The following is a 26222-nucleotide window of genomic DNA, read 5'->3' as shown; positions in this document are numbered from 1 at the left end:
ACACTGAATGCTTCATAAAGGTTTTTATGAAACACAGCATACTGTGTGATGCAATGCAATTGTACTTTCATGTCATTCAAAGGCAGTGTAAATCAAAAATGGGCATTATTACCTTTGCAAAGGCAGAATGATTTGTACCGGACAATATTATTGCGCAAGTGTATATACTGTATGCCTATGTACCTAATGGTCATGGGCTGGCATAGGCGTGTAGGGTCAGTGGAATATGAAATATGTTAACTGCCCTCAGGAAGGCCAGAGCCGAGATTCAAAGTGCAAACTCAGATGTGTGAGGTGTATGTTCTGACCGCGTTGCAACCGTGCTTGTGTGCTGTTGTGTTCACATGTTGTTTAGAAGAGTGGAAACATTTACTCCGGACACAGTGACAGTGATTGTAAGTATCGAATTACAATATTTATAAGGGCAGGACTGTAGTTTTCTTGTATATGTCAAGCACTATTTATATTTAATATGCTTGGGGTACATTAAAATAGGACGATGCACAAATGTCGACAACGCTATATTTTATTCATTATTTGAACAAGTTCTGTCAGTTTTGCACAGAAAGTGACTCGGCAAATGGAACATCAAAAGTAGTTGTGCGGTAAAAAAGATCAAACTTTCACAGATATCATTTTCAATGTAGACATTTACGTTTCACCTGAATACATCAACATGACATTAAGACACAATAGATGCAAAGGAAAAAAGGGAAAATTAGGCACTGTAGACTATAATTTAAATGATATATGTCTTGAAACATGCATTGCAAAGGTTGTGCTTCATTTCTCATTAGAGCTGGGATGTTCTTGATAAAACTTTGGATGAATCCATATGAATATATAACAACTATCAGCAACATTTACTGTTTGTCTTACAAGTCTCATTTTATAGAACATATATTTTGTGTTACCCACATAGAAATTGATTTAGAAAACTATAGAAGAGCTTTTATTGTGCATTTCAAATGCCATACATGATGGCAGATATAGAAACTCCTTACATAAAAAATGTTGACCTTTTTCATATTAGAACTTCTCTGTATATTTGCTGTATAAATTGCTAAATAATCTAGAAAACTACAACCTATATTCTGTACATGCTGCTTTGAAAAGTCATATTGAGTAGGATTCACAAAACTCCTTAATCAGCAGTCCAACATAAAAAGTATCAAACATAGAAGTGCATTGCATGCATACTGCATCAAGTACACATTATACATTGTAGTACATTAATTAAGTGCATCGTACAATTTTGCAAATCAAACAAAGGCTAGTGTCTTGTCCAGCCTTTAGGTGGCGCTGTTGTTGTTGTTATCATTTGTACTATCAGGGTAAGCCAACCTTCCTACACTTTGAATCACACAAGTTCTCTTAAGACATCTAAACGTGTTTGATAACACAGTGGATATAAATTGTCTACACACCCCTGTTATTGTGATAGAAAAAAAAAGCAGCTCAAGACAAATCATTTCTTAGCACCACTGTGAACCTTTCCTGTAAAATTCAATAGAAAAAAAATTTTCAACAGAAGAAATACAAATATAAAATATCAATCTTGTGCACATCCCCTTATATGTGGCGATGTTCAGAATTCACAGTTAAACTCATTTTAAATGGGAGTCAGCACACACACTTGAAATATTCCAAAAGCATTTAAGGAAATGTGTTATGGCCTAATTTTGACACCGTCGATCATAACACACTATTGGAACGCCTTGAAAGACGTGTTGGTATCTCAGGCTCAGCACTTTCTTGGTTTAATTCTTACCTCTCAGAAAGGACGCACCGTGTAATTATATGTGCAGTCCCGCAGGAATCCGTACTAGGACCCCTATTGTTTAGCGTCTACATGCTTCCGCTTGGTGATATTATACATAAATATAACATTAGTTTTCATTGTTATGCTGACGATATCGAATTATATATGCCGCTCGTGATAACAAACCCGGCTAATTGCTGTAATTTAGAGGCGTGCCTTGCCGAGATTAAACAATGGATGTCCCTCAATATTTTGCTTTTTAACTCCGATAAAACCGAGATGTAGATTATTGGCACCGCTCGTCATCGGCACCTATTTAAGAACACCACTCTGAGGCTCGATAAATGTACTATTACCCAAAGTGGTTCAACAAAAAATCTTGCTGTTATATTCGACCAAACTCTGTCTTTTCAAATGCACATTAAGAACTTTACTAGAACCGCATTTTTCCATCTGCGTAATATTGCTAAAATTCGTCCAATTCTGTCGACTAGTGATGCCGGAATTTTAAGAGGCAAACACTTTATCTCAGTTATTTCCCCGCTCAAAAAGTTATAAACATTTTCCACTTGAGTTTTACAGCTTATACTGTAGGCCACATTAAAGGTTTAAAACGTTTTGAAATGATTGATCTTGGTCTTTCACAAAAGCATGGCATTTGAACAGGGGTGTGTAGACTTTTTACACCAACTGTATATTAATGTGTTATGATTAACTGATATTACATGTAATTAAATTCAGATTTAGCCTGCACATATCACGAAATAGCTTTAAAAAAAATAGACAGTGAAATATATGTACAGCAAACTTTTCTTTTAAGTCTCATCACAATGACCTTACAAGAATAAAGATCCCCCATCCTCCCATGCCCGCCAGCTGCCTGCCCAAAATGGTGCATTGTCTCATCCCAAATAAAACCTTCTTCCCTCACCATGACATCATCGGTAACCTTGGCGACTCCCTGAATGCTGGCCGACCCAGGAAATGAGGCGACAGCTTTGGAATTTGAGAGGGATGACAACAACCCAGCAACCCTGACACCCTGTCTACCAGCACCCTTGCAAGATCCATCCACCCACCCCCCTCTATTCAGTCCCCTCCTCCCATGACAGGACAAGTAGGGCCTTCTTCTCTCCCACACCCGCTTCAGTCCTCCATGACTGATGCTTCTATTGGGTCCATGAAATCCTGGTTGTCCGATGAAGTCACACCAACATTTAGTGACTGGATGCTGTTGAGTGCGCCCAAAGCCTTTTCAGACTGGAAATAATCCTATTTGATGATCACAATGGTCTGTTTCATAGCACTCTTTTTTTTTTTTTCCACACTTCACTGTGAAGGTTTGTTGGTCCACAACAAGTTCACTAACATGTACTGTACATCAATAAACACAACTGACACTTACCCGTACGGACACTTCAACTCACATGATAAAGTACCGGTAAAACATAAGTGCAATTTGTCATAGCTTCAGAACCATATACACAACCACACACTTGGTATATCCTCACAATCTTTGAGATCTAATCATTTAAGCGCTCTAGAAAATTCAAAATAACACAAAACACATTTACTAATGCACAGGTGTCTGGCGAGTACAGCATATGTTGCCATAACACACAGTATGCCATGCACACAGTAGAGGAGTGTACACAAATGTAAACACAAAGCAGTGCTTTTAAATTAAAGCAGAAGTCAAATCAAAATGCCACGTTTAGACTAGAAAATGCACATTTTTGGGGGTTGTCTTCCTCTTTATGACAAGTTTCGTCGGGAAGCGTGCTCTGATCCTATTTAACAGGCTGTGATGTGCATGTCTGGATAAGGGCAATCGATGACACAGCCCACTATTGTCTAAAAATAAATCGATGCTAAATGCAAATTGCGGTCATAAGACTGATTACAAGACTTTGTCAAAATCATCAATGTTCAGACTGTATCGATTACTGCATTGAGGATAAAAAGAATACTTTGATGGTTTAAGATATATATAACGAAACAACAGTTTGCACGTTGCAGTAGGCTATCGGTGCTTAGCTAACTGGCACCTGAGTTAGTTTTACAACAGGGCTCCCCCTGCAGCTGTGTAGTTATTTACTATTTGATATGAAATTAAGATTGAATGGTGAAAGGATGTAGACATGATTGGAAGCTAAACATGATGTTACCCCAAACACACGTAAAACAGTTTGTGAAACTGTATGTACATTATTCTACTGCATAATCGTCCTGATAAAAATCATTATTATATCTTATGTTGGTCAAATTATGACTGCATTTTATTGGCAGCTAGTTATCAGGCTGGCAGTGATTTCAGAACAATGACTATGAGAGAAGAACATTTCATAAACAGTGTTATGTATGACTGCGTATCTTATCTGTAAATTCTTATATTGAGTTGACTCTCTTAATGGGGAAGTCAGCCCCCAAATTTTCTTTCTGTTATATGCGACCCCACTAGCCTAAATACAGCATTCAGATGAATATTGCATGTGTGGAATATGAGTTAAGTAGTCAAATCCAGTCGTTTTAGCCATCTCAGTGGGCGACCATTTTCAGTTGACAGCAAGTGACAAAATGGCCACGCCCTGATGGACAAAATCGGGTGGATTTTACTGCTGAACTCATATTCCACAATCAATCAGAATGCCGTGTTTAGACGAGTGGAGGCACATATCCTTGAAAAGAAACCTTTGGGTTGACTTCCTCTTTAACTTTTTTTTTCTTCATGGCACTTTGTTTGTCCAAGTGGAGCTTCAGATCTAGTTTGATATCTGTTTTGAGACTACAATAATCCAAAACATGTAACAGTCTGTTTTGTTCTGCTTCCCGTTTATTTTGGGTGTGATTCTACTGTCAAACACTAGATGGTGGCACACTATTTTGTTTGACATGAAATTCAAAAGAAGAATGAAAACAGGAAGTATTTCAAGTCAGACTATGTTTTCCGGAATCATCCTATGTTGTGAAATGATTAAGTAAATTGTTAGTTTTGAAAAAAAAAATTGTTTAATGTTAAGCTCAGAGGCATCAGTACATCCATCCATCCATTATCGATACCGCTTATCCTCACAAGGGTCGCGGGCGTGCTGGAGCCTATCCCAGCTGTCTTCGGGCAGTAGGCGGGGGACACCCTGAATTGGTTGCCAGCCAATCGCAGGGCACACAGAGACAAACATCCGCACTCACAATCACACCTAGGGGCAATTTAGAGTGTCCAATCAACTTACCATGCATGTTTTTGGAATGTGGGAGGAAACCGGAGTACCCGGAGAAAACCCACGCATGCACGGGGAGAACATGCAAACTCCACACAGGGAGGCCGGAGCCGGTATCGAACCCACGACCTCTGAACTGTGAGGCGGACGTGCTAACCGGCCGACCAACGTGCCCGGCATCGGTGCAGTGTTACAACATTTGTATGCTATTTTTGTGTTATCCATTGCTCCTGCTCTCTCTCTCAATATATCATGTGTTTAAATGTGTTGTATGATTGTAAAACTGCGTGTAAACAGATATACTTTGAAAGATGCTAAAAATGTCAAGTCCATAAATGCTAAAAAAAACCAACAAAAAAAAACCTAGTGATGATTTAAATAGGGTATTGCTATGTTGCCGATTTCATTTATCGTGGGGGTGGTCTTGAACATAACCCTCTCGATGGAGAAGGGATTACAGTATACATTAACTAACAGAAGTCTTGCAAAACTGAAAATATATATACAGTATATTGAAGCTGTTTTTTTGAAGGTCCTGTCATTATATAATAATATTTTAATGAATTCGATAAGACTGCCTTGAATCTTGCCACCTAACTTACCAATAAGTATGTTGCAAAAGACCAATTTTTTCTTTTGCCTAATATGTCCTTGTTTGCTGGTTGACTAGTGTTGGGTCTCCACCTCCACCACAGTCCAGTCTCCAGGTGAGGAGGGCCCCTGGCCGTCTGGGGAGTAGCTGCTGACCGATGTGACGGTAGCAGCAGGAGGACTGAACTGTTGCAGCAGGTTGGGCCACTTGCTGCTATCGAGGCGATTCAAGGTTCCACCCGTCCCCACAGGTAGAAGGAGGAGAGGTGGACAGCCTCCATTTCCAGACAACATCAGTGTTTGGTTGATAAGCTGTTGAACAATGTCCACCTTTTGGTTCCACTCCGCTTCCCGAGGAGGCAAAGGACATAGCTGTCTCTGGAAGTCTTGCATCCTCCTCCTTCCTTGCGTGTTCCTGTTATGCTCTACTCTGGCGTCGTCGTCCTCGTCGCTGGTTTCCATGGCTTCATAGATGGTGCACAAACCCGAAGATGGCGAGAGCATGACTCCGGTCGGGCTCCTTCTCAGCTGCTGCTGTTGTTGGATCTGCTTCTGCTGCATGCGGTACTGCTGCTCCAGCTCCAGCTGCCACTGCAGAACCTGCCTGCGGTGGCGGTGCTCTTGCTGCTGCTGTTGTAGCTGCAGCTGAAGAAGTTCCCTTCGCTGCTTCTCCAACTGCTTCTGCTGCTCGAGCCGCAGACGCTCCTCCTCCAACCACTGCCTCTTCTGCCTCTCCTGTTCTTGGCGATGCTGCATTTCTTGAAGCTTCTCCTGGTGCTGCACCAGCCTCCGCAGTTGCTCCCCATGCGAACCGCACTCATCGTTGTTGTCGATTAAAGGTCGCTCGAGTCGGGCAAACTGTGCCGCAACAGTTGGGTCGATGGGCCTCCTGTTGCCCGGAACCAGTGCCAGATAGTGACAATTGGCTACGGGAAGTGTGCTGGAATGGTTCTGGTTCCGGTGGTCTTCCAGGGAGCATGTCTGCAGCCAGTCCTCCACTTCGTCTCTCTTCTCGTCTCCTGTGAGACATTCAAGATCACTTTGCGCATCCGTTAGATGCATGCAGAAACGGAACGGGTGGCACAACGACAAGGACAAGGAGGTAGTGGGTTGAGGAGAAATCTGACAGGGTGAAGGTGCAACTCAAAGGGAAGTCAATTCATGACAACAGTTTATTCAGTAACCAGTCCAGTGTATGATATGAAGTATATGTATTTTTGGGTTATCCACACCAGTTCTCAGAGGACAAATTTACTGAATTTAACATCCCGTAAAAAAAGAACATAGAACGGTAGCAACTAAGTCTGTGGACGGCAAAGAGGTGAAAGTATCTTGGCAAATAAATGAAATTGCCATTTAGGCGTTTGACATGACTTTACACCAGGAATGACTGCGTCCGCGTGATAACGTGGACAGCCAATGGAATTGCTTGTACTTGTCTCAAGTCTTCGTTATCATACAGAACAGCAGTCGTTCCCTGCGCAGACAATACAAGATGTATTATAGGATAGGGAGCAACAAAGACAAAATTGCACCCAAAAAGTATAAGTAGTCTAAATTAGCCAGTATTTTAAGTACTGTATATTAATATTGTACTGTAACCATTATTATCATCAGTGAATCTTATGCGAGACATAATCAATGAACAATGAAACCTTGTTCCCTTGATGAAATGTGTTCGCAAAATTACAATATACCTGCCACAAACACAAACTTAATACTGTATATCAGGGATGGGCAACTGAAGACCACACTCCCTTGATAGATTAAAAAAAAAAAAAAAAGATGTTTTTCTTTAAAACCCCACAAATTCCCCCAAAAACACCGATGAACATTTATTATACATTTTCTACAGAAAACAGGGTGGGTGGTGGTGGTTTGGTAAATGGAGGAGAAAATCCTGGAAAAAAAAAACAATATTTAAAAATCTCACCGAATATGCGAACTGCAAATATGACTGTAGTTTTAAGTTGTAATATCACCATTCACCTCTAGATGGCCGACATGGCCTAGTTGCACTTAAATCGGGTCTTATACTGCCCTATACGACAACACGAGTAGGCCTAATCATTTTTGGGGGTATTTGTAGCGAAAGTATACATTTTATTTAGGAAATATAGAGGATTAGAAGTGAAAGTTGCCAGAAATGTAAATAATGAAGTAAATTACAGATATAAGAAAAATTAACAAACAGGACCACAGTATTTTTACTCTGTTCTATTGCAAGATTGGTCTTGCTTTTACAGTGAGTAGTTTTCCTGTGAACAAGTGTCACAAATTCCACAACGTTCCTAAAAGGCACTTTCATAAAACTTGATACCTGCAGTTTACTGACTGCTATGTGGGGCAGTGACAGTCTACCTGATTTGTTTTCACAACTGGCTCGTAGTAACCACACATAGACTCATAAGGGTAACTCAGGCTTGACTAGACAGGATACGGGTACAATATATGCACATGCTCTATGTCAGTTTACACATGATTCCGGAGTGTCAGGACAGGGGTGTGCAAGGCACAGGAAAAGGCATGAATGGGGACGTCAACATTCAGAGGCATCCATGTAGCTTGTGCAAGGAGGAAAAATTCCAGAATGTACACATAAACGTGCAGGCTAACAGGACAAAAATATGAAGATTTTAAGACGTTCCTGTCTTTGCTGTGCAAGATATCCTGTGAAGATTTTTACTTCTTCGTTTTTGTTGTTTCTAAGTGCACAAACAGTGCTAAGCCTCTTTACTTGTTTACCTGTTTGTTTGTTTGTTTTTTAAGAATTGGCATAAAGTTCCAAGAGTACCAAATGTTGCTTTTCCATGGAAAAAATAATTTCACTGAGGCCATTCAATCTATCATGAGACTATTTTTCTTGGATTTATAATCTTGAAAAAGTTGAGGGGGGAATTTTTTTTTGCCATATTACAAAATATAGAGCCAAGTTGAGCCAAAAAGGAGATAAGTTTTGTGTGTAACTGTTACTTAACCCAAGATAACCCTGCCACTGACTTGACCCATTGACAAAGTACGGTTAACCTGAAAATGTCAAAATTTGTCATGTTTTGAACCTGTTTAGAAAGCCCCACAGCACCTTAAGAGTCTGCGCCACCTGCCAAAGATGAGGTCTGAATGTGATGTTGACAGGTCAAGTCAAAAAGGCATGAAGCATGCTGGAGGGCACAAGGATATAACCTTTGGATTCTTTCATTTGACAAAATTCCATTTTGCATCACTTCCTGTTCACCGGTTATTCCCATGGGAAAGAACAGGCGGTGCCATGGGAAAATAAATGTGTTGACAAACAAGTACACAGTGACTGAAACATAAGGGTAGTAATTTGCTGGAATACAGAGAAAAAATAAGAAACAGGAACAAGGCCTTGCAATGATGTTTTAATGGAATTTTGAAAGACAACCTAGTGTGAACCATTAATTTATGAATATACCTAGAGCAGAATTTCTTGAATGTTATCAGGTAGTACACAGTCTTTTGCTAGTCAAACATGCAATATATTGTTGAAAGGGTTAACCAAACGTCCACTATGGGTGTAAAGCTGCGAGAGAGATGATGAGCAATTCATGGTCAAATCACAAACAATAGACTAGTTAGTCTCTTCAGCGACACAACAGATGTGCTAGCTGCGGTTTGTAATCGAGCCACTTAAAACCGAAAGCCAAAAATACTGTATGCAACTGCGTGTTATACACTTTAGCAATCTATGCAAACAACATAACCTGACACAGTAAAAACTTCACCTTAATCAACGGCAATCTAAGACTTCCATACCTACCTTCACATATCTGTACGGGCAAAATAGAAGTGTTAATACCTAGCCTTTATACGGACGGAGAAAAACCTTGCAACAAAAACAAACTTCTTAAAGAGAATGGAGCATGTAACTATCACTACGGTGCTGCTGAACGCTGAGTGTATATACACAAAATAGGGAGGATCGGGATTGACAGAAAGAAACAAAAAATAAAACAAAAAACAACCAAATAAAAAAAAAACATTGACATTTGATTGGTAAAAACAGTAGGATAAATACAGTCCATTTTGTTCCTTCTGTTTTTTTCTTTGTTATTTTTTTAGTTTAAAAGTTCAGTCACATTGGATCAATCAGTCAATACCCTTCACCGAATTCGCAGTGTGACTTTAAAAAGAGCATTCTACTCGGAAATGGTCTTCGTTATTGTACACTGGATGAGTTTAAGCCGTAGACTTAAAAACATGGCCGTAACAGTGAAGGAGCCTTCATTTAAAAATCGCTAGTCAACATTTTCATCTTCTTGGTATTTCTTTTTTTTTTTTTTTTAGAATAATTTCCTAATATCTTGCTCTCCTTTATTTTTGTTCTTCTAAGCAATCTAACCCAACTGGAGAGAAGACAAACACTAGGTAAAGGGGGAGGGTTGCAGGGAAAAGGTGCATTCCAGGGGTACATGTGAGGGGCTTATACGTTACCTTCCAGATAATCAGTCTTATCACATATGGTAGAGTAGTAGGACGGCTGGCTCTCATCTGTATTTGCAGATTCCAGAGGACCAAGGTGGTGACTTGCCTCCAATGGATCCACCTCCTCAAGGTGGTGTGATGTAATCTCACCCCCAAGCATGTAGTGGCGGTCATCGAGACTGGGCTGTTTATCTTCTGGAAAACTCAACGGCATCAGGTCCACAGGCCGGCCGAGCAGGTCTTCGGCCTGGGCGGCAGCAGCAGCAGCAGCAGCAGCAGCGGATGGCAAGGTCAGCTCCTTGATGAGTGACGGGTCCTTGGCCTCCTCTGGCAGCTGCTCCTCATTTTCCAGGGAGAAGATTCCTGGGCTCTTTCCACAGCTCTCAGCCATGGAGTGGGCGTTAGAGTTGGATGTGGTGCAGTCAAAGCCATATGATGCCACAGAATTTGCTGACTGAGGAGTGGTGCCACCTTCATCCTCGTCACCCTCTCCTGCTGGTGTTTCTCCTGCCTCCTCATCCTCATCAAGAGCAGGCAAATTGCTTGTCGGAGTCGGGCTTTCAAATGCAGCGCTTGCATCCATCATCACTGCTGCCTCAGGTTCATTTATCTGCATCTCGCCCTCTGTGTCACTGGCCTCATCGACAGAGGTTGTAGGAGAAGATGGGGCAGATGCTGGAGCAGTTGGGGGTCCTGTTCCCAGGACCTCATCAGCCGGCAGTGTTTCAGCCTCTTCCTCTTCTCCATCGCCTTTCTCCAGGTGAATACCCAGATCCTGCTCCATGTCAGGCTGGAGTGAAGCAGGAACCGGAGTATGCTGTTTGTCGGAGCGGGATTCCACCCCTGAACTGCTGTCATAGTCACGCAGTTCTTCCGGTGTGCTGGTCTCGCTGCCGCTGTGGGCGGCCAGTGCTGTGCCACTCAGAGTGCTGGACTGGGACATGCCTACAGCTGCGGGAGCAAGCCTATTTGGAGTATCCTCAGGGACGGAGGTGTCCATCTCATAGAATGAATGCTGCTGCTCAGAGTCTTGCCCTGAGAGAGGAGCCAAGAATGGGGACCTGCTGTCCAGGCCCGTTTGGGCAGGGGACTGCGTGGGACTTTCAGACTCTCCTGCACCATGATCTGAGATGGGGCTGGGCGAGGAGACAGAGAGCAGCGAGGTTGGCTGAGCCCAAGTATCAGAAAAAGGGTTGGTTTGACCCCAGGAAGTTGTGGGAGGGACAATGGATGGCGGATCCGCGCGATTGAGGTTGTCTAAATGTCCCTCCTCATTAAAGTCATCTTCATCTGCATTCTCACAGCCTTCTGTTACTCCGTCACTGTGCATTTCTACGTCTTCATCCTCTTCGTCCTCATCTTGTTCTTGCTGCTGGAACACTTTATGATGTTCCTCTGCTCTCTCTGAACTTAAGTCCATTTCATCCACACGTTCATCCTCTTCATCATCTTCTTCATTGGCTAGGGTTTCCACATTGGGAGAGCCCATGAAGTTACCATCACCTTCAGAGCCACGGAGGCTTGAGTCAATCAGGGCATCTGAGCTCTGAGTACCTTCCAATATTGCGGTGTGCTGGGTGCTGCTGAGGTCAGAAATGCCCTGCTGTCGGCTGCTGGTGCAGCTGCTAACATCCTCGGAGTCCATTCCTGACAGCAAGTCATCACAGTGCCAGCCGGTAGAACCACCGAAAGCTGAAGGTCTGATTTGGAACTCCTCAGAGGGCTGAGATGTGCTCGTATCAGTCATCATGGAGGAGAGCTGATGGCCCAATCTCCTCTGTTCCTCATCTTCTTCATCCTCATCATCATCTTCATTTATTTCTTCATCTGCCTTTTCCACCGCTACTTCCTTTTCATGAGGTGACAGCATGTCCCTGGAAGTTAAATCCTCCATGGTTGAGACACCCAAAACTTGAGGCTGTGCCATCATACAGAAGGTTTCTGTGGAAGGAGCAGTGGAAGTCATCAGATTCTCTTTATCATCTTCTTCTGTTTCCTCTTCATTTCTCCTTGTCTCCCATTCCTCATCCTGGTCATCATACCCTTCTGTCGGGAAGTTCATCATACTGTGAGATTCCTGCGGATCACATGGCTCCAACGTCTCGTTCCTGTTCCAGGGATCTGATTGATTATGCATGTTCAGCAGATCAGAGGGATTCTGAAATTCTCTGACTTGAGAAACCGGGACTGGTGGGGAACAGGGAGGAGACATGACTGTAGTCCCGAGGGAAGGAACTGATTCATTTGCAGACTGTTCGAATTGGAAAGGGTCATTTTGCGCTGGCAGTTGAAAATTAGAGTCTGGTTCATGACGTAATCCAGCGCCTTGGTGTGGCTCCTCTGTGGGCTGACAGAATGTTTCATCAGGGACCTCAGGACTCATTTTGCGTGCATGAATAAGAGTTTCTTCATCCATAGGTTCCGGTGTCAATTCTCGCAGTGGCTCAGGCTCTGATGCAAGGAGGGTTTCGTGGTTTTGTTCTTGTACTAGTTCTTGTGTGAGATCTTGTAGGACTTCGGGTGTTGGTTCTCGCCAGGGTTCTGGTGCTAGCTCTTGTAGGGGTTCGGGACTTGAATCTTGTTCAGGTTCTGGTGTGAGCTCTCGTGTGGGCTGTGGTGTGATCTCATGTACATGTTCTGGTGTTGATTCTTGAACAGCATCTGGTGTAAGTTCTCTCAACGGTTCTGGTGACCATTCTCTGAGAGGTTCGGGTGATTGCTCTCGTTGGGGTTCTGGTGTTGGTTCTCTGACAGGCTCTGGTGTGGGTTCTCGTATAAATTCTGGTGTAGGTTTTGCTATAGGCTCTGGTGTTGGTTCTCTGACAGGCTCTGGAGTAGGTTCTCGTATAAATTCTGGTGTTGGTTCTCTGACCGGCTCTGGAGTGGGTTCTCGTATAAATTCTGGTGTTGGTTCTCTGACAGGCTCTGGAGTGGGTTCTCGTATAAATTCTGGTGTTGGTTCTCTGACAGGCTCTGGAGTAGGTTCTCGTATAAATTCTGGTGTGGGTTCTCTCATGAGTTCTGGTGTAGTTTCTCGTATCAGTTCTGGCGTTGGTTCTTGCTTTTGTCCTGGTATTGTTTCTTGATGAATTGCGGGTGTTAGTTCATGTACTTGTTCTGGTGATGGCTCTGGAGTGCGATCTGATTTTATTCCTTGTACTGCAAAGGCTGATGGGATCGGAGGAGGCATTTGTTCAGCAGTTTCTCCATGAGATTCCACCAAGGCCGCTTCTGCGGGTGATGGTGGTTTATCTGACCCTACAATGGTAGCTGCTGCACTAGCAATTGCTGCAGCAGCAGCTACAGCAGCAGCAATTTCCTTTCCAGTTTCAGCGGCTTCTTCTGCTTTGGGTCCACGTTTCACAGGTGTTGGGGTGCTGCTGCCCACAGTTTTCTTGGCACTAGTATTCTTGGTTGCCACTGTTTTGGAGGCAGGGGTCTTTGAGGCGTCCTTGGAAGGAGTGGACTTATTCTCTTGTGTTTTGGAACGGTTTGGTGTCTTTGTGTCAGCAACTTTACTTCCAGATGGCTTTTTGGCTATACTGTCTGATTTTGAAAGTAGTTTCGGTGTCTCAGATTTTGTTGATTTCATCGTTGCAGAGGATCGGCTGAGTGGAGAGTCTGCAGACTTTTTGGCTGCTGTGGTGGTAGATTTGGTCATATCTAGGGGGAGAAACACATAGTATTATTCAAACAATATAATCACAATAGAACTACATAAAAAGAAACAACAACAAAAAAAATCTATCCATCCATTCTCAACACTGCCTATCCTGTTCAGGGTCTTGAGGTGCTGGAGCCTATCCCAGCTGACTCTGACTGGCGGACTACACCCTGAACTGGTCACCAGACAGTCGCAGGGCACATAAAGAGACAAACAACCATCTACACTTCAATTAACACCGTTTCTCGGTGGGAACTGAACCAACACAGCCTGCACACAAGTCAGACATGTGTACCACTACACCATCAGTGATTGTGACAAAAAATACTTAAATTAATATTAAAGCTTTCTGTGATGATGTATAAATTTAGGAATGTACACATTTAATATGGTCCACTGATAGTGTAGTGGTACACACGCCTGAGTTGTGTGCGGGCAGCGTGGGATCGATTCCCGCTCAGTGACAGTGTCTATGTGTGCCCTGCGACTGGCTGGCGACCAGTTCGGGGTGTGGTCTGCCTTCGCCCATTGACGGCTGGGATAGGCTCCAGCAATTCCCCGCGACCCTGTATAGGATAAGCGGTTTGGAAGATGACATGACATGACATTTAATATGACTAGAAATTCATCGCGGTAGAAAATATTATAGACTGGCTTTGGCCACAATTTAATAACCTCCAGCAAAGGGTGCAGGTGAAACTGCCTTCTTGTCCATGTGTGCAGCAGACAAACTTTTGGTGCTTGTTTTTTGTCAGATTGCTGTAAGAATCCAGCAAGTGGACAGTATGTAAGAGCAGCAGAACACTGCAGCAGAAACTTTCAATACAAATTTGGGTTTTGCTAGCCTCAGTAATAGTGATGATGCTGAGGCAATGCCCTTACCAAACATAATAGCTCACCTGCATATTCTGATGTATTAAATTGGACAAATAACAGGATTTATTTTCATGCACAATAGCATTAGTTTGGATATTCTATGCAAAGATGTGTGCAAAAAGTAAGTTACATTTAAGACATAGTTTGAAAAATCGGTGGATGATGGTTTCGGAACCAAACTCAATTGCATATGACATTATTAATACATCCACCAAAGGTGATTAGGTTGTTAGACAGCAAATGTTTTATATTTGGTGCCAACTAACACATCTGGTTCCATGCAAATACTGATTATACCTTTGAGTACACTTTACCTTTTTTTGCAGGGGTCATGGTTCTAGATGTTTGTGATGCTGGGGTTTTGACACCAGAGGGAGTAGATGAGGCTGATTTGGATGCAGCATTGTTGGCAGCGGTAGTGGAGGTTTTAGGGGTGGCAGGTTTGGATGTAGCTGCAGGGCTCTTGGTTGTGATGGTGGAGGATGGTCGAGTTGAGCCTGTTGTAGGACGGGACGTTGTTGTACCAGTTGTAGGTCTGCAGAAAGGAAACATTGTGAAATATGTAAATAGCATCCAGGTTAGGAACAATGTGCAAATCTCTCAAAATTCAGCCAGGGGTGAGTGAATCTTTGACCATGTGTCGGTCGGTGTTCCAACAGATTATACGGGACAGCTGAAGAAACAGTGTAAATAAAAGCAGAAGTGCAATGCCAAAGAAAACAATCCATGTAAAACGTTCCACCTCATAAGCAGTGGACAGACTACTCTTAATTAGTTAGATTAGATTAATCTTGATTTAGTGGTGACCGGAAACTGACCTTATGCTACACAGATGTGGCATCATCCCCAATCCTTGTGTAAGCTGTTTAACGAAATTGATCTTAACCCAAAAACTACTCTGTGTAGGACTTGTAGAAGTAAATAAACCTCTTTGTTTCCTTCTCCACTCAGTTCAGTGCATCTAGTTCACTTACAATTTGCAAAAGGACAACAGTAAGCCCAGACTCTTGAGGAACCATTAAGAGGGACAGGAAGTGAATGACAATGTACACTATAGAGGCATCCAATTTATCCTTGCTTACTGGACAGTATACTTATCCCTTGATGAAATGACACGTGAGGCAGTATGCATCAGCCTGCATGCTAGGCTTGCCTGCCTGGCCCTGAAGCTGACTGCGTGTCAGGTCTTAGTAAAGTAACCTACATCGAGTCGCCCTGACAAGGCTATGGTGTGCAGTCTTCAGGGTACATGCTACACTAACCGCCAGTTTCTAAATAAAGACTTGAGTTAGCACTGACGGAAAGAGAACAGAGGGGAAAGCGAAGACGACTAAGGCCACGTTAATCTTTAATAGTGAAAGGATAAAAAAAATACTTCTCTGGTTCCCCTACAAGCACACTCATGGTGAATGAGCAAGTACTGTGCATAGCCCACAATCTGGAAAGTGATGAAACATAGTTTTGGAGACACGAAATGAGACCAGAATGAAGAGGCAGTAACTAAACAGGAATGTGATAAAAGTACAAAGTTGTGATTTGAAATTTAGATGCTGATATTCCCAATGAATTGTGACAAGACCACTAAAATACTGATGTAATGACTTCCTAAATTAAAGGCAAAGAAATATTATGTTAGCATACTGTATCTTTATATTTTATTTTGGCTCATTTAAAAAGTTTGGGAAATACTCATTGGCCTGCACAGCTGGTGGTGTTGACAGGTAGGCAGACAAAAGTATTCTAGCAAAAAAAAATGATATGCATACTGAAGTATAAAACCCTTGTTTCAGGTCCCAAGGATTAACCTGCAAAAAAATGCGCCTCAAAATTACTGTAGTAATTTTCTCCTCAAATTCATTACTTGATTAGCAAAATTGCTCCTTAAGAAAAAAAGTTATTCCGAGCCATGGTGAGATATTTTTACGGGCGGAATATTCAAGGATGGTGTTCATGATCGCCTTGCTCATCATTGTAATAGGGATCATCTGAAATGGCACGACTGTTTTATAGAACTCTGGAAAAGAACCAGTCCACTGAGAGAGAAATGAGAGCAGGCGTGTTGAGAGAGAAATAGTCATCCGATTATACATGATCTTATCTCAGTGCCTTGCCCCTGCGAATGAAACAGAGCATTTAGCACAGCTGAAAATCTGTTACAGTATTGAAGACTAGGCCACAATTGCTCCGTTGTTGGGGTCTCGTGTGTTTTGAGATTACAAGATGGTTACCAATGTTTGGCAACTGGAACAGTGTCTGAAAACAGTGCTACATTGATAATTAAATTATTTTAAGACAGCATTCACTCTGTGATCTAGATTGCTTTCAGATGAAGGACACAGAAGACATACTATAGTTCTGAAAGGAGGTCACTTGGCCTCAATATGAAATTCAAAACACAGCTAGTAAAAAAGGAAGCAAAAACAGCTGTTTTTTTCCCCCTTCATTTTCACCACGGTGCATTAGAGCTAGAGTAAATGTTAAACAAAGATCCCAGAAAGGCACTGGTGATGCAAAATCAGATGACTCATGTGGCACACTGAGACACACAGCAAGAAGCAAGCAAGAAGTTTGCCTGAGGAGTAATGATAACGCTAGCTTTGTTGCAAATACAAATGTACTCAATTATTGCAGCCGAAAAAAGATAGCTGTGTGAGAACATGGCTGCCTACTGGGGCCGATTTGTTCCCCTTCAGCCACCAGCCAACCAGAAGATTTGAATAATGGGATTCACTATCAAAAGGAACTAAGCATGCTCGCAGACATATTCCCCGCAGCGAAGGCAGCGCAAATTGTGGTGGACAGACAAAACCCAACCCTCGAAAGATCATTGGCGTCATATTAAAAATAAATAAATATTTTGAACCAGAAACATAGAGGCAGGATCTTAATCTTGAAGCTGAGACATCGGGAAATATGCAATCATGCGAATGAGGGCACTTTGGGGATTTTATTGTTAAATGATCCTCGCCTCCAAATGAGATCATGACTGTTGTTTTCCCCTCCGCTTCCATTTCTCTGCAGGTGTCCGAACAAGACAATGGTATTTAGTGGTTAAACTCGGTCACACAAGTGTCGCGCCGCTGTTATCGGTTTTGTTAGACAAAGAAAACAAGTGTGCTGTTTGGGAAAAAATGGAGGGCACACACAAGCCCATATGCAAGATGATGCCACAAAATAACACAAACAAAAGATAAAACGACCACAGATTTACTTGGGGAAAAGAGCTAGCACACCAGGTTGCTCAGCATTACTGAATTATTCAACAAGATGTCAATAAACTCTGATTCATATGTGTTGTCCTCTTGTTGGCCCAACAGCATTTGGTAAGTCGCAAAGCTAAACTAATCCCTGCCGGGGCTATTAGGCTTGAGACAATCTCCTGAGGTTCAGTTCAAAGAGCACTTGATGGTCAGATGTAAGTAAGAAGTCGATTTGTTTTTCTTGATCTGCAGCTGCACAAAAACTCATTAAAATCTAAAATGTTTATTTGCATGTATGAATAAATCCCAAACAACTTTCCACTGGTTTCTGTCACGAGTGCAGGGTAGAGGACTCAAACGCAGGAAGACAGGAGTCAAAAATGAAGTGCAGTCTGAAGTGTTGAATTAAAAGAAAACAAAATGGCCAACAAGGCATTGTAATAATTCCCAAAACAACAAGGATCAAAAGGAAACCAAACAAACACTAGGACAGGACTTGAGCTCACTTTGACAACAGACTAATGACAAATTACGACTAACCAACAGCAATTGAAAGAAAGAGGGGAACTAAATACAGACAAGTTACAACAAGGAACACCTGGACAAGACACAGAGGGTCGGAGGGAGCTGGTTGGCTAACACAAGGGACCGGGATGACAAGCACAGGTGGACTCAATAACTTAACGAGAGACAGAAAGGAACACAAGGAAAAAAATGAAACTAAAGTCAAAAACCAAACTCAAAAGACAGATCATGACAGTTTCTTTCATGACCCTAGCTACACTCACAAACGAGACAATAAATAAACCACTGCCAACAAAGCTTCTTTAGCAGATGTAAAAAAAATAAAATAAAAAAAGTTTCAAAATCAGAACAAATTCAGACGATTTCCTGAATTGTGTTCGTCTTAAGTGGTTCCACTGTATCTCGTAACACTCTTAACTATTGTTGACCATCTAGAACGGTAAAAAAAGGTTACTGTTTTACCATATTGGTCATGAGTATGAACACCTACAAACACCCTTTTGGACTTAAAACCACAATGACTCCAATGCTTCATTCTGTCCCTCTTTCCATTTACCCCTCCCACTGATTACCACTATACCCATTTGCTAATAAGGTCTGCGGTTGGACCTCTATAAAATCAAGGCAACCAAATTCTGCATTGCACAGTCATTGGCCGCACCCAGCGCAGGACCCATGATTTACAGCCCCAGCAACAGTGTCTGGGGCAAGAAACCTGACGACCGCACACATTTACTGTCAGACCATTACATCAGCAGCAATTTGTTAGATCACAAGGAGGGTTGAATTGAATCCGCTGCAATAATTTACTATCCCAGAGGGACCATCAATGAGAAAAAGACCATGACTAATGAGAGCATGGGCGGCTGAGTGGATGGCAGGGAAATAAAAGCAGAATTGAAAGTTCACCTGATGGCCAAAATACAAACTTGGCCTGCAGCCTGGTCCAAGTTTCAACCCCTCTCTCTCCGTGCACTATGCATGACAAAAGGGATGCTATGTATTGAGCCATGTACACCGCCATTTTTGTTTCAGTTCACTGTGCAGCATCTGCAGTGAAAGCAGACACGTGTGCATGTATCACATGCTACGCCCTCCCTTCTCTTTTTCATTCCGGTATCATACAGAGTAATACACTGACAAATGAGCATATGCTCTGTAATGACATGCTGTTTCCACTATATACAGTAGATGCTAAAAAGTACCTTGTTACAACAGTATACTAATGAAGCTCTGCAGCACATAAGCCAATCCCCACTTCCATTGAGAATAACAAACCCAAGCAAACAGAAACGGCAATGTCATCAGGCCTAAGTAAATTAATTTAATTTGATGGGCTTTGGACAAGACCAATGTCACTTAGGGACTTGTATTTACCATTCAACTGTACATTTCTGTGCAACGAATTTCTGTGAAACTAAAGTGGCCATCACTGTTACACTGCAAAAAGGAACAGATGAGTGCGTGAGTGACGACTACGTAGGCTGGGGAAGTCTGGTGAGGCAATTAATGTGGTTGTCAAGAGTGCTAAATCTTTGCTAATAGCAGACTTGAATTAAGGATTTCGGCAAGGTAGGAAAAGGGCAAACTATAATTAAAGAGGAAATGTATGTCCCTGTCAAAGCACATCACATGCAGGAATACTGACATGCACGCATACTTTGCGCCTGCCTCAAAGGGTGCATGGTTGTGTGATTAGTATACAGTAGCTTTTCTTGACTACAAATCTTGTGAATGTAACACATGTGACTTTACAACACAAATGCAGCATCTTTAATATGATAAAACCCAAAGCACCTTTTCTGAGAACAGATAAAGTCTGTAACTATACTCTCTCTCTCTCTCTCTCTCTCTCTCTCTCTCTCTATATATATATATATATATATATATTTGTTTATCTTTTATTGTTTTTTTCTAAATGTATGATAAAATGTATTGTCAACTACATTTTAACTTTATGATTTTCTAACTTGACCGCACAATCTTGTAAACAGTCACTTTGAAAAAAAAGGTTCTCCAGACCATTTGACCAATATATTCATTAATATATTTTTTAATGAAGCAACTCTAGTCACCATAAAATCTACCATTGAAAAAAGAGCCAACGTAAATATTGTGTGCTAAAAATAGTTTAATGTGTTTCGATTGAGGCATTTTTAAATAATTGTGATGTACACTTGTACGGCTAAGTTCCAACTAAATGTTGTAGAATACAATACAATACAATACAATACAATTTATATAGCGCAATTCATAACAGCTAGAGCTGTAACAAAGCACTTGACAAACAATACAATAAATAGAACAAAAACAATAAAAGGCTGTGATGGATGTATTAATAAATATAGACATAAATAATATATAAATATAAAAAGAATATAAATAATGAATCCAATAAATTGACATAAAACACTATATACAATTGACACCGGAAAAGAGCCGAAAATTTCAGGTCTGATCAAAAGCCAGAGAAAAGAAATGTGTCCTCAACCGGGTTTTAAAAATTGACAGAGAGGGGACTTGCCTAACAACCAATGGGAGGTCATTCCAGAGGGAAGGACCAGCAGTTGAAAAGGCTCGATCCCCCCTGAGGCTCCTCTTGGTCCTCGGCACCTCGAGCAGCACCTGGTCCGCAGACCTGAGGCTGCGGGAAGGTGCGTAGGAGTGGAGGAGCTCAGAGAGGTACGCCGGGGCCAGGCCATTTAATGACTTATAGACAAATAAGAGAATCTTAAAATGAACCCTAAAATGCACTGGGAGCCAGTGGAGGTAGGCCAGAATTGGTGTTATGTGCTCCATCCTCCGAGCTCCAGTTAGTAGGCGGGCAGCAGAATTTTGGACCAACTGGAGACGTTTGAGGGAGGACTGCCTGACTCCGAAATAAAGTGCATTGCAATAATCTAGCCGAGGTGTAACAAAGGCATGGATGACTGTTTCTAAGTGCTGATAGGAAAGGAGGGGCTTTGCCATAGCCAGCTGTCTAAGGTGAAATAAGATCAACTTTACAACAGCGCTGATTTGCTGATCCAATTTAAGATCACTGTCCATTTTAAAACCCAAATTTGAGACTGTTGGCCTTAGATATGAAGCCAGGGGGCCCAGGTCAACAGGGTGGGATGGAGACGAGCCGCTGGGACCGAACACCATAACTTATGTTTTCTTTTCGTTGAAATTTAGGAAATTTAGTGACATCCAATCTTTGATGTCCTCTAAGCAGCACAAAAGTTGTTTTAAGGAGGAAGCCTCTTTTTTACTTAGCGGGATATAGATTTGAGAGTCATCCGCATAGCAGTGGAAGGAAATACTGTGTTTTCTAAGGAAGGAACCTAGGGGCAGCAAATACAGTGAGAACAGCAATGGCCCCAAAATAGAACCCTGTGGAACACCATACGATAGAGGGGCAGTGTGGGACTCAGAGGAACCTAGGAATGAATGAACGACTGAATGGCTGAAAATGCAATGGCCATCAAGACGGCATAGTGAGAGTTGGCTGCAATAGAAGTGATGACCAACATGCCCTTGTGTAAGACTTGTAATGAGCTGTTTGTGCACCTAGCACTGTATAAAGCTGTAATCTGACTATAATCTCCACAATCCAACTGCTACCCAAGGCAGGGAGAACGGGAAGAGGCCCGCAGGACACATGCTGCTTTGAAACTGAGGCTTGTAATTCAGTGTGGCTCACTGTCAATTTAATTCTATTGCCTAACAGAATTCAAGTTACTGTGTTTTAATGTGTCATGATTACTTTTTACAATGGTCAAATTTACTTTGCCATGATCTAAGGTGGGAGGATCCTAATAGTGACACACGTACACAATCCGTTTTTTTTACTTACCGGTAAATGTTTATGTGAAATGATTGATGACAGTTTGGTGCATGTTACTCTTAGTGAACAGTGTTTCTTTACACACAGGCATGTAAAAGGCTTGTTTTGACGTCATGGCCTACTTAGCCCCAGCATACCTCTTGACTGGATATCAATGTCCCTTTTTCCTTTGGCTTGTATTTATTACCATAAAAGGACTTTTGTGAACCCATAGAGGCGTCTACACTAACTTTTCATCTGGTAGCGCGAGTGCTACCAACTTTCTCAGTTAGTCGCACCAGCATATGATTTGCTGTCATCATTTTTATGGAGGGGGGAGGGGGTTCAGCAACACCATGCATTATCTTAGCAAAATAGTTTGCCATAAATAGGAAGTTCTATTGCAATTAATAACTTACTTTTAATTTACTTATTTAATGTACTTAATGGCAGCACAAATGTCTTAAAGGAGCACACCACTGAACTTTCATTTTCCTTCATTTTATTAGACAGTGTGTAAAAACATTAATAGTGCAAATATCAGTGGGATCTGAATCCTTGAAAAAAAGTTTAAACCTATTAAGTATCAAAATAATGAGGTACTGTACAGCGCCATCGTGAGCATTTTTGAGCTGTTCACGTAACAACAATTAGTAATTACAGTACACAGCGCGGGCTGTAACATGGCACTGTTAATTTTTGACTTGTTTCCTGGTCTGTTTTGCTCTAAAAATGCCATATAGCGTTGTCAAGTATTGCCAGAATTTAGATCGTACCATGTCAGGTTTCATATTCTTCCTTCAAAAAGACGTTCAACGTCACGTAATCTCTGAGAACTGTCATCACTCCTCACCAAAATGTATGTGCGCATCATCATACACTGAAAATATTAGAACAAAAGTCAATATTTTTTTTACAATGTAAATTAGTGTAAAAGTAGTATTTTTAACAAACAGTATTACCTATAATGAACACAGTCTATTCTCTATCACCAAATTGTTAGGTGGTTCGGGGGAGCAACTTCTTTTTGCGCCCTAGCCGCCCTCAGAATGGCTAAAAGCGGGGTGGATTTTGTTGCTTAGCTCATATTCCACAAACACAATATTAATCGGAATGCCTTGTTTCAACTAGTGGGCCTGCTGGGAACATATTCTTGAAAAAATATGGGTTTGGGTTGAGTTCCCGCTTTAAGATGGCTTTCACATAACGTCACACCTACCTGGTCTTGGAAACAGGGGGCTTATCGGTCTTCGATGCAGTGGTGAGCTTTGTGGATGTTGCAGAGGCAGGTTTAGCAGCTGTAGCACAGGAAAGCAGTGAAAAGGAGGGCAAGAAAGATCAGGAAAAAAGAAAATGGGGAGGTGACAACAGAGGAGAGATTATGAGGAATGTGAAGAACAATGTATGGTACAGTATGCGATATAGGTCAGACACATTTCTTTCATACACGATGTCATCAGGATTTAGGGCAAATGCAGCAGTCACTCTTGCATGTCTAATTTGTGTACTGAATCCATCTAATGTGTGTGGATGCATCTCATTTTCCATTTAGAGCTGGTTCTGCAAAAACTGTGGATGAACATCTCCAATAGCCTTGCAGCTGGCATATATTTTTCAGATCTTTACAGAAAATTGATGATAAGGTCAAATTTGTGATATTATAACCAACCTGGAGGCTTTTTCGCAGCAGTTGCCGTGCTGGTTTTAACACCGTTAACTGTTGTGGATGTTGCCTTCTTAGTTGCTGTAGTTCCCACTGCGGACTTTGCACCATTAGTGGCAGGGGATGCAGCTTTTCTTTCATTTATTTTAGTGGTGTTCCTTGGGGCTAGGACACCAGCGGTTGGTTTCTTGGGCGCTGCAGAGGTTGGAGTGCTCTTTTTATCCAGGGCAGGTGTGGCCTTCTTTGTCACACCGTTGCTCTGGGGCTTAGACAAGCCATTTGATAGGCGGCTCGTGGTCGTGTTGGGTCGTGAGCCAGATGTGGTCTTTGTCATGTTGGTAGTGCTGGGTTTTGTTTTCTGCGTGGTCTTGTTCATGGTCTTGGCTTTGGAGTCTCCCGAGATTTTGTTAGTGGTCTTGGCAGCTGGGGATTCCTTGGCCTTTTCCGGCTGCGGCGGCACCACATCTTCAGGCTGCTGTGCCACTTCCTCCTCCGCTGCAACGGGCCCCTGACTGGGCTCCTGCCCTGTAACTGGGGATAACTCATTTACTGGATTGGATTCTAAAGTTTCCATTGGCTCCAGTGCTGCTGTGATAACCCCATCTGGTTTCATCTCCTCTTCTAGAGAAGTGGTCTGTCCAGTTCACTAAGGTCTGATTGGATTACCAAAGATCTGGACACGGGTCTTTAGTCTGTAGAGACAAATAGAAAAAAGCAAACAAACAAAAAATTAAAATAAAAAACAGCAAAACCGGACATAGAGGACATTGCTTTCCCTGGAATGTTGTTAAATCATGTGCCACACTTTTGTAAATGATTTCTTTTCAACACATTTAAGGTGGGCAACAAGCCCTAGCACACACATAATGCATGTTTCTGCAGTAAGAGTTGCCAGTTTCTCACGGACAATTCACAATTTATGTAAGCTAATAATGTCTGTGCACAAAAAAATGATCAGTAAGAAAAGTCTTTGAGGAGTGTAAGTGGCGCAATAGCATAAAGCTGAAGACAGACTCACAAACATACAGTACAGTATGGTTGAGTCAACAACTGAGGTCACGAGACAGGATGTGAAGCATATGAGAGCCGATAAAGGGCAACCATCTGTGATAAAAGCTGTCATATATTGTCAGCATCAATATTACAACTGTTTCTCATTTTGTTTCATTAGCTACTATCCATTGGGACGGGGTGAGAGAATGGAAGAGATGAGGCGGGAAGATTATCAGGAAACATTTACAAACGGCGAGGACCTGGCTTTTGGTTGTGAGGCAACCTTTAAGGCAAAAGCGGAGGCCAGCTTGAGGAGGATGTTTGGCCTGGGGAGCATGGGAACAAAGAGGCGGGTGGGAAACAGAAGCAGAGAGGGGAAAAAAACAAAACGTGAAAAAAGATGAGCTCACTATGGGGCGTTATTTGCTAGTCTAACTCTAAAATCCAGACATGTTTCGTCATCCTACTTTCCACTGACCTAAACTTATATGGCACAAAGTCACTGTCCTATTTCTGGAAGGCATCACATCATCATCCTGGTGACCCAAACTGTGTGAAAACAATTTTTTTCTCTTTTCTCTCTATCCTTCTTTAGTCCTTCCTTGCACGTTTGAAACGAAATATCATGTAATTAGCAAACTAAAGTAGCGAACTTCAGTTTTACAATTTACCCCTCCCCAGTGTCCTCACCACCACCACCACCACCACAACAACCCTTCTCCACACCATCCCTTTTGCCTTTGCACAGATGGCCAGAGCAGCTGAGCAAGGCCAGAGGGGAGAGGCAAAGCAAAAACAAAAAACAAAAAAAAAAGCCCAGAATCCCAACCAGAACATGCAAAGTTGTACACACTGCAATTCCACAGGCTGCCACCCAGAACAACCAGCGAAGTTGAGAAATGATCATGGCTGTGAGAATAGCTAGTTGTGCCCAACCCTTCATCACAGGAGCATTTTAAATCCCAGCCAAGCAATAGATTTTAACAGGAGGGTTACAAATAAACTGGTGTGAGGAAATACAACATAAGAGGAAATAAAATATGTGACAGACTGTCCCCGCCAAGATGACTTGGACCATAGTTGGAAAACAAATCCAAGCACCAGATGCAAATTCATAACTAAAACAGAAATATTCACGAACAGTCGAATTTTTTGAAAAAAAAAAAAAAAGTTCACACACACATTGACAAGTCACAACGCTACAGGGAGAGAGATGAGCCATAACTGCTTTTTTTTTGTAAGTCACACTAGTTCTATACTTTGACAGAAAAATGAAGAATATGAAGAAAAGACCCCTGTACCTACAAACCCCGATTCCAATGAAGTTGTTGATGTGCAAAAACTAAAAAAAAAATGAAATAAAAAAAAAACGGAATGCAATGACTTGCAAATCCTTTTCAACCTATATTCAATTTCAAAGCCAGAATATTTCATGTTCAAACTCATAAATGCTATTGTTTTTTGGGGGGGCAGGGC

At 42.0% G+C, this 26222-nt stretch overlaps 1 protein-coding gene and 1 long non-coding RNA gene across 3 annotated transcripts in view; one reads left to right on the top strand and one right to left on the bottom strand.

Annotated features, from left to right (window-relative positions):
- The first annotated feature begins 118 nt into the window (after positions 1-118).
- On the top strand, positions 119-9928 carry LOC147134868 (uncharacterized). The gene is made up of 2 exons (XR_015090218.1): positions 119-395; positions 2744-9928. It is a non-coding gene; the product is annotated as an uncharacterized LOC147134868 (long non-coding RNA).
- The window catches only part of prr36b (proline rich 36b), a 37950-nt gene continuing 12238 nt past the window's right edge, over positions 511-26222 (bottom strand). The window contains exons 2-6 of one of the 2 annotated variants that reach the window (XM_086056579.1): positions 23760-24445; positions 23310-23388; positions 14872-15092; positions 10022-13680; positions 511-6582 (exon numbers count right to left, since the gene is read on the bottom strand). In XM_086056579.1, coding sequence (XP_085912705.1) covers positions 5647-6582; positions 10022-13680; positions 14872-15092; positions 23310-23388; positions 23760-24366 — 5502 coding nt within the window. In that variant the 5' untranslated portion in view covers positions 24367-24445 and the 3' untranslated portion in view covers positions 511-5646. Of the gene's footprint in view, positions 6583-8938; positions 13681-14871; positions 15093-23309; positions 23389-23759; positions 24446-26222 lie in introns of those variants that run through there. The other variant, XM_086056578.1, reaches the window with a different exon arrangement.

The sequence above is a fragment of the Filicampus tigris genome, chromosome 16 (genome assembly GCF_054856515.1).
Source record: "Filicampus tigris isolate MCC_2025a chromosome 16, RoL_Ftig_1.0, whole genome shotgun sequence".
NCBI lineage: Eukaryota > Metazoa > Chordata > Actinopteri > Syngnathiformes > Syngnathidae > Filicampus > Filicampus tigris.
Note: the sequence above shows the minus strand (reverse complement) of the source record. Positions and strands in the feature narration are given on the sequence as shown.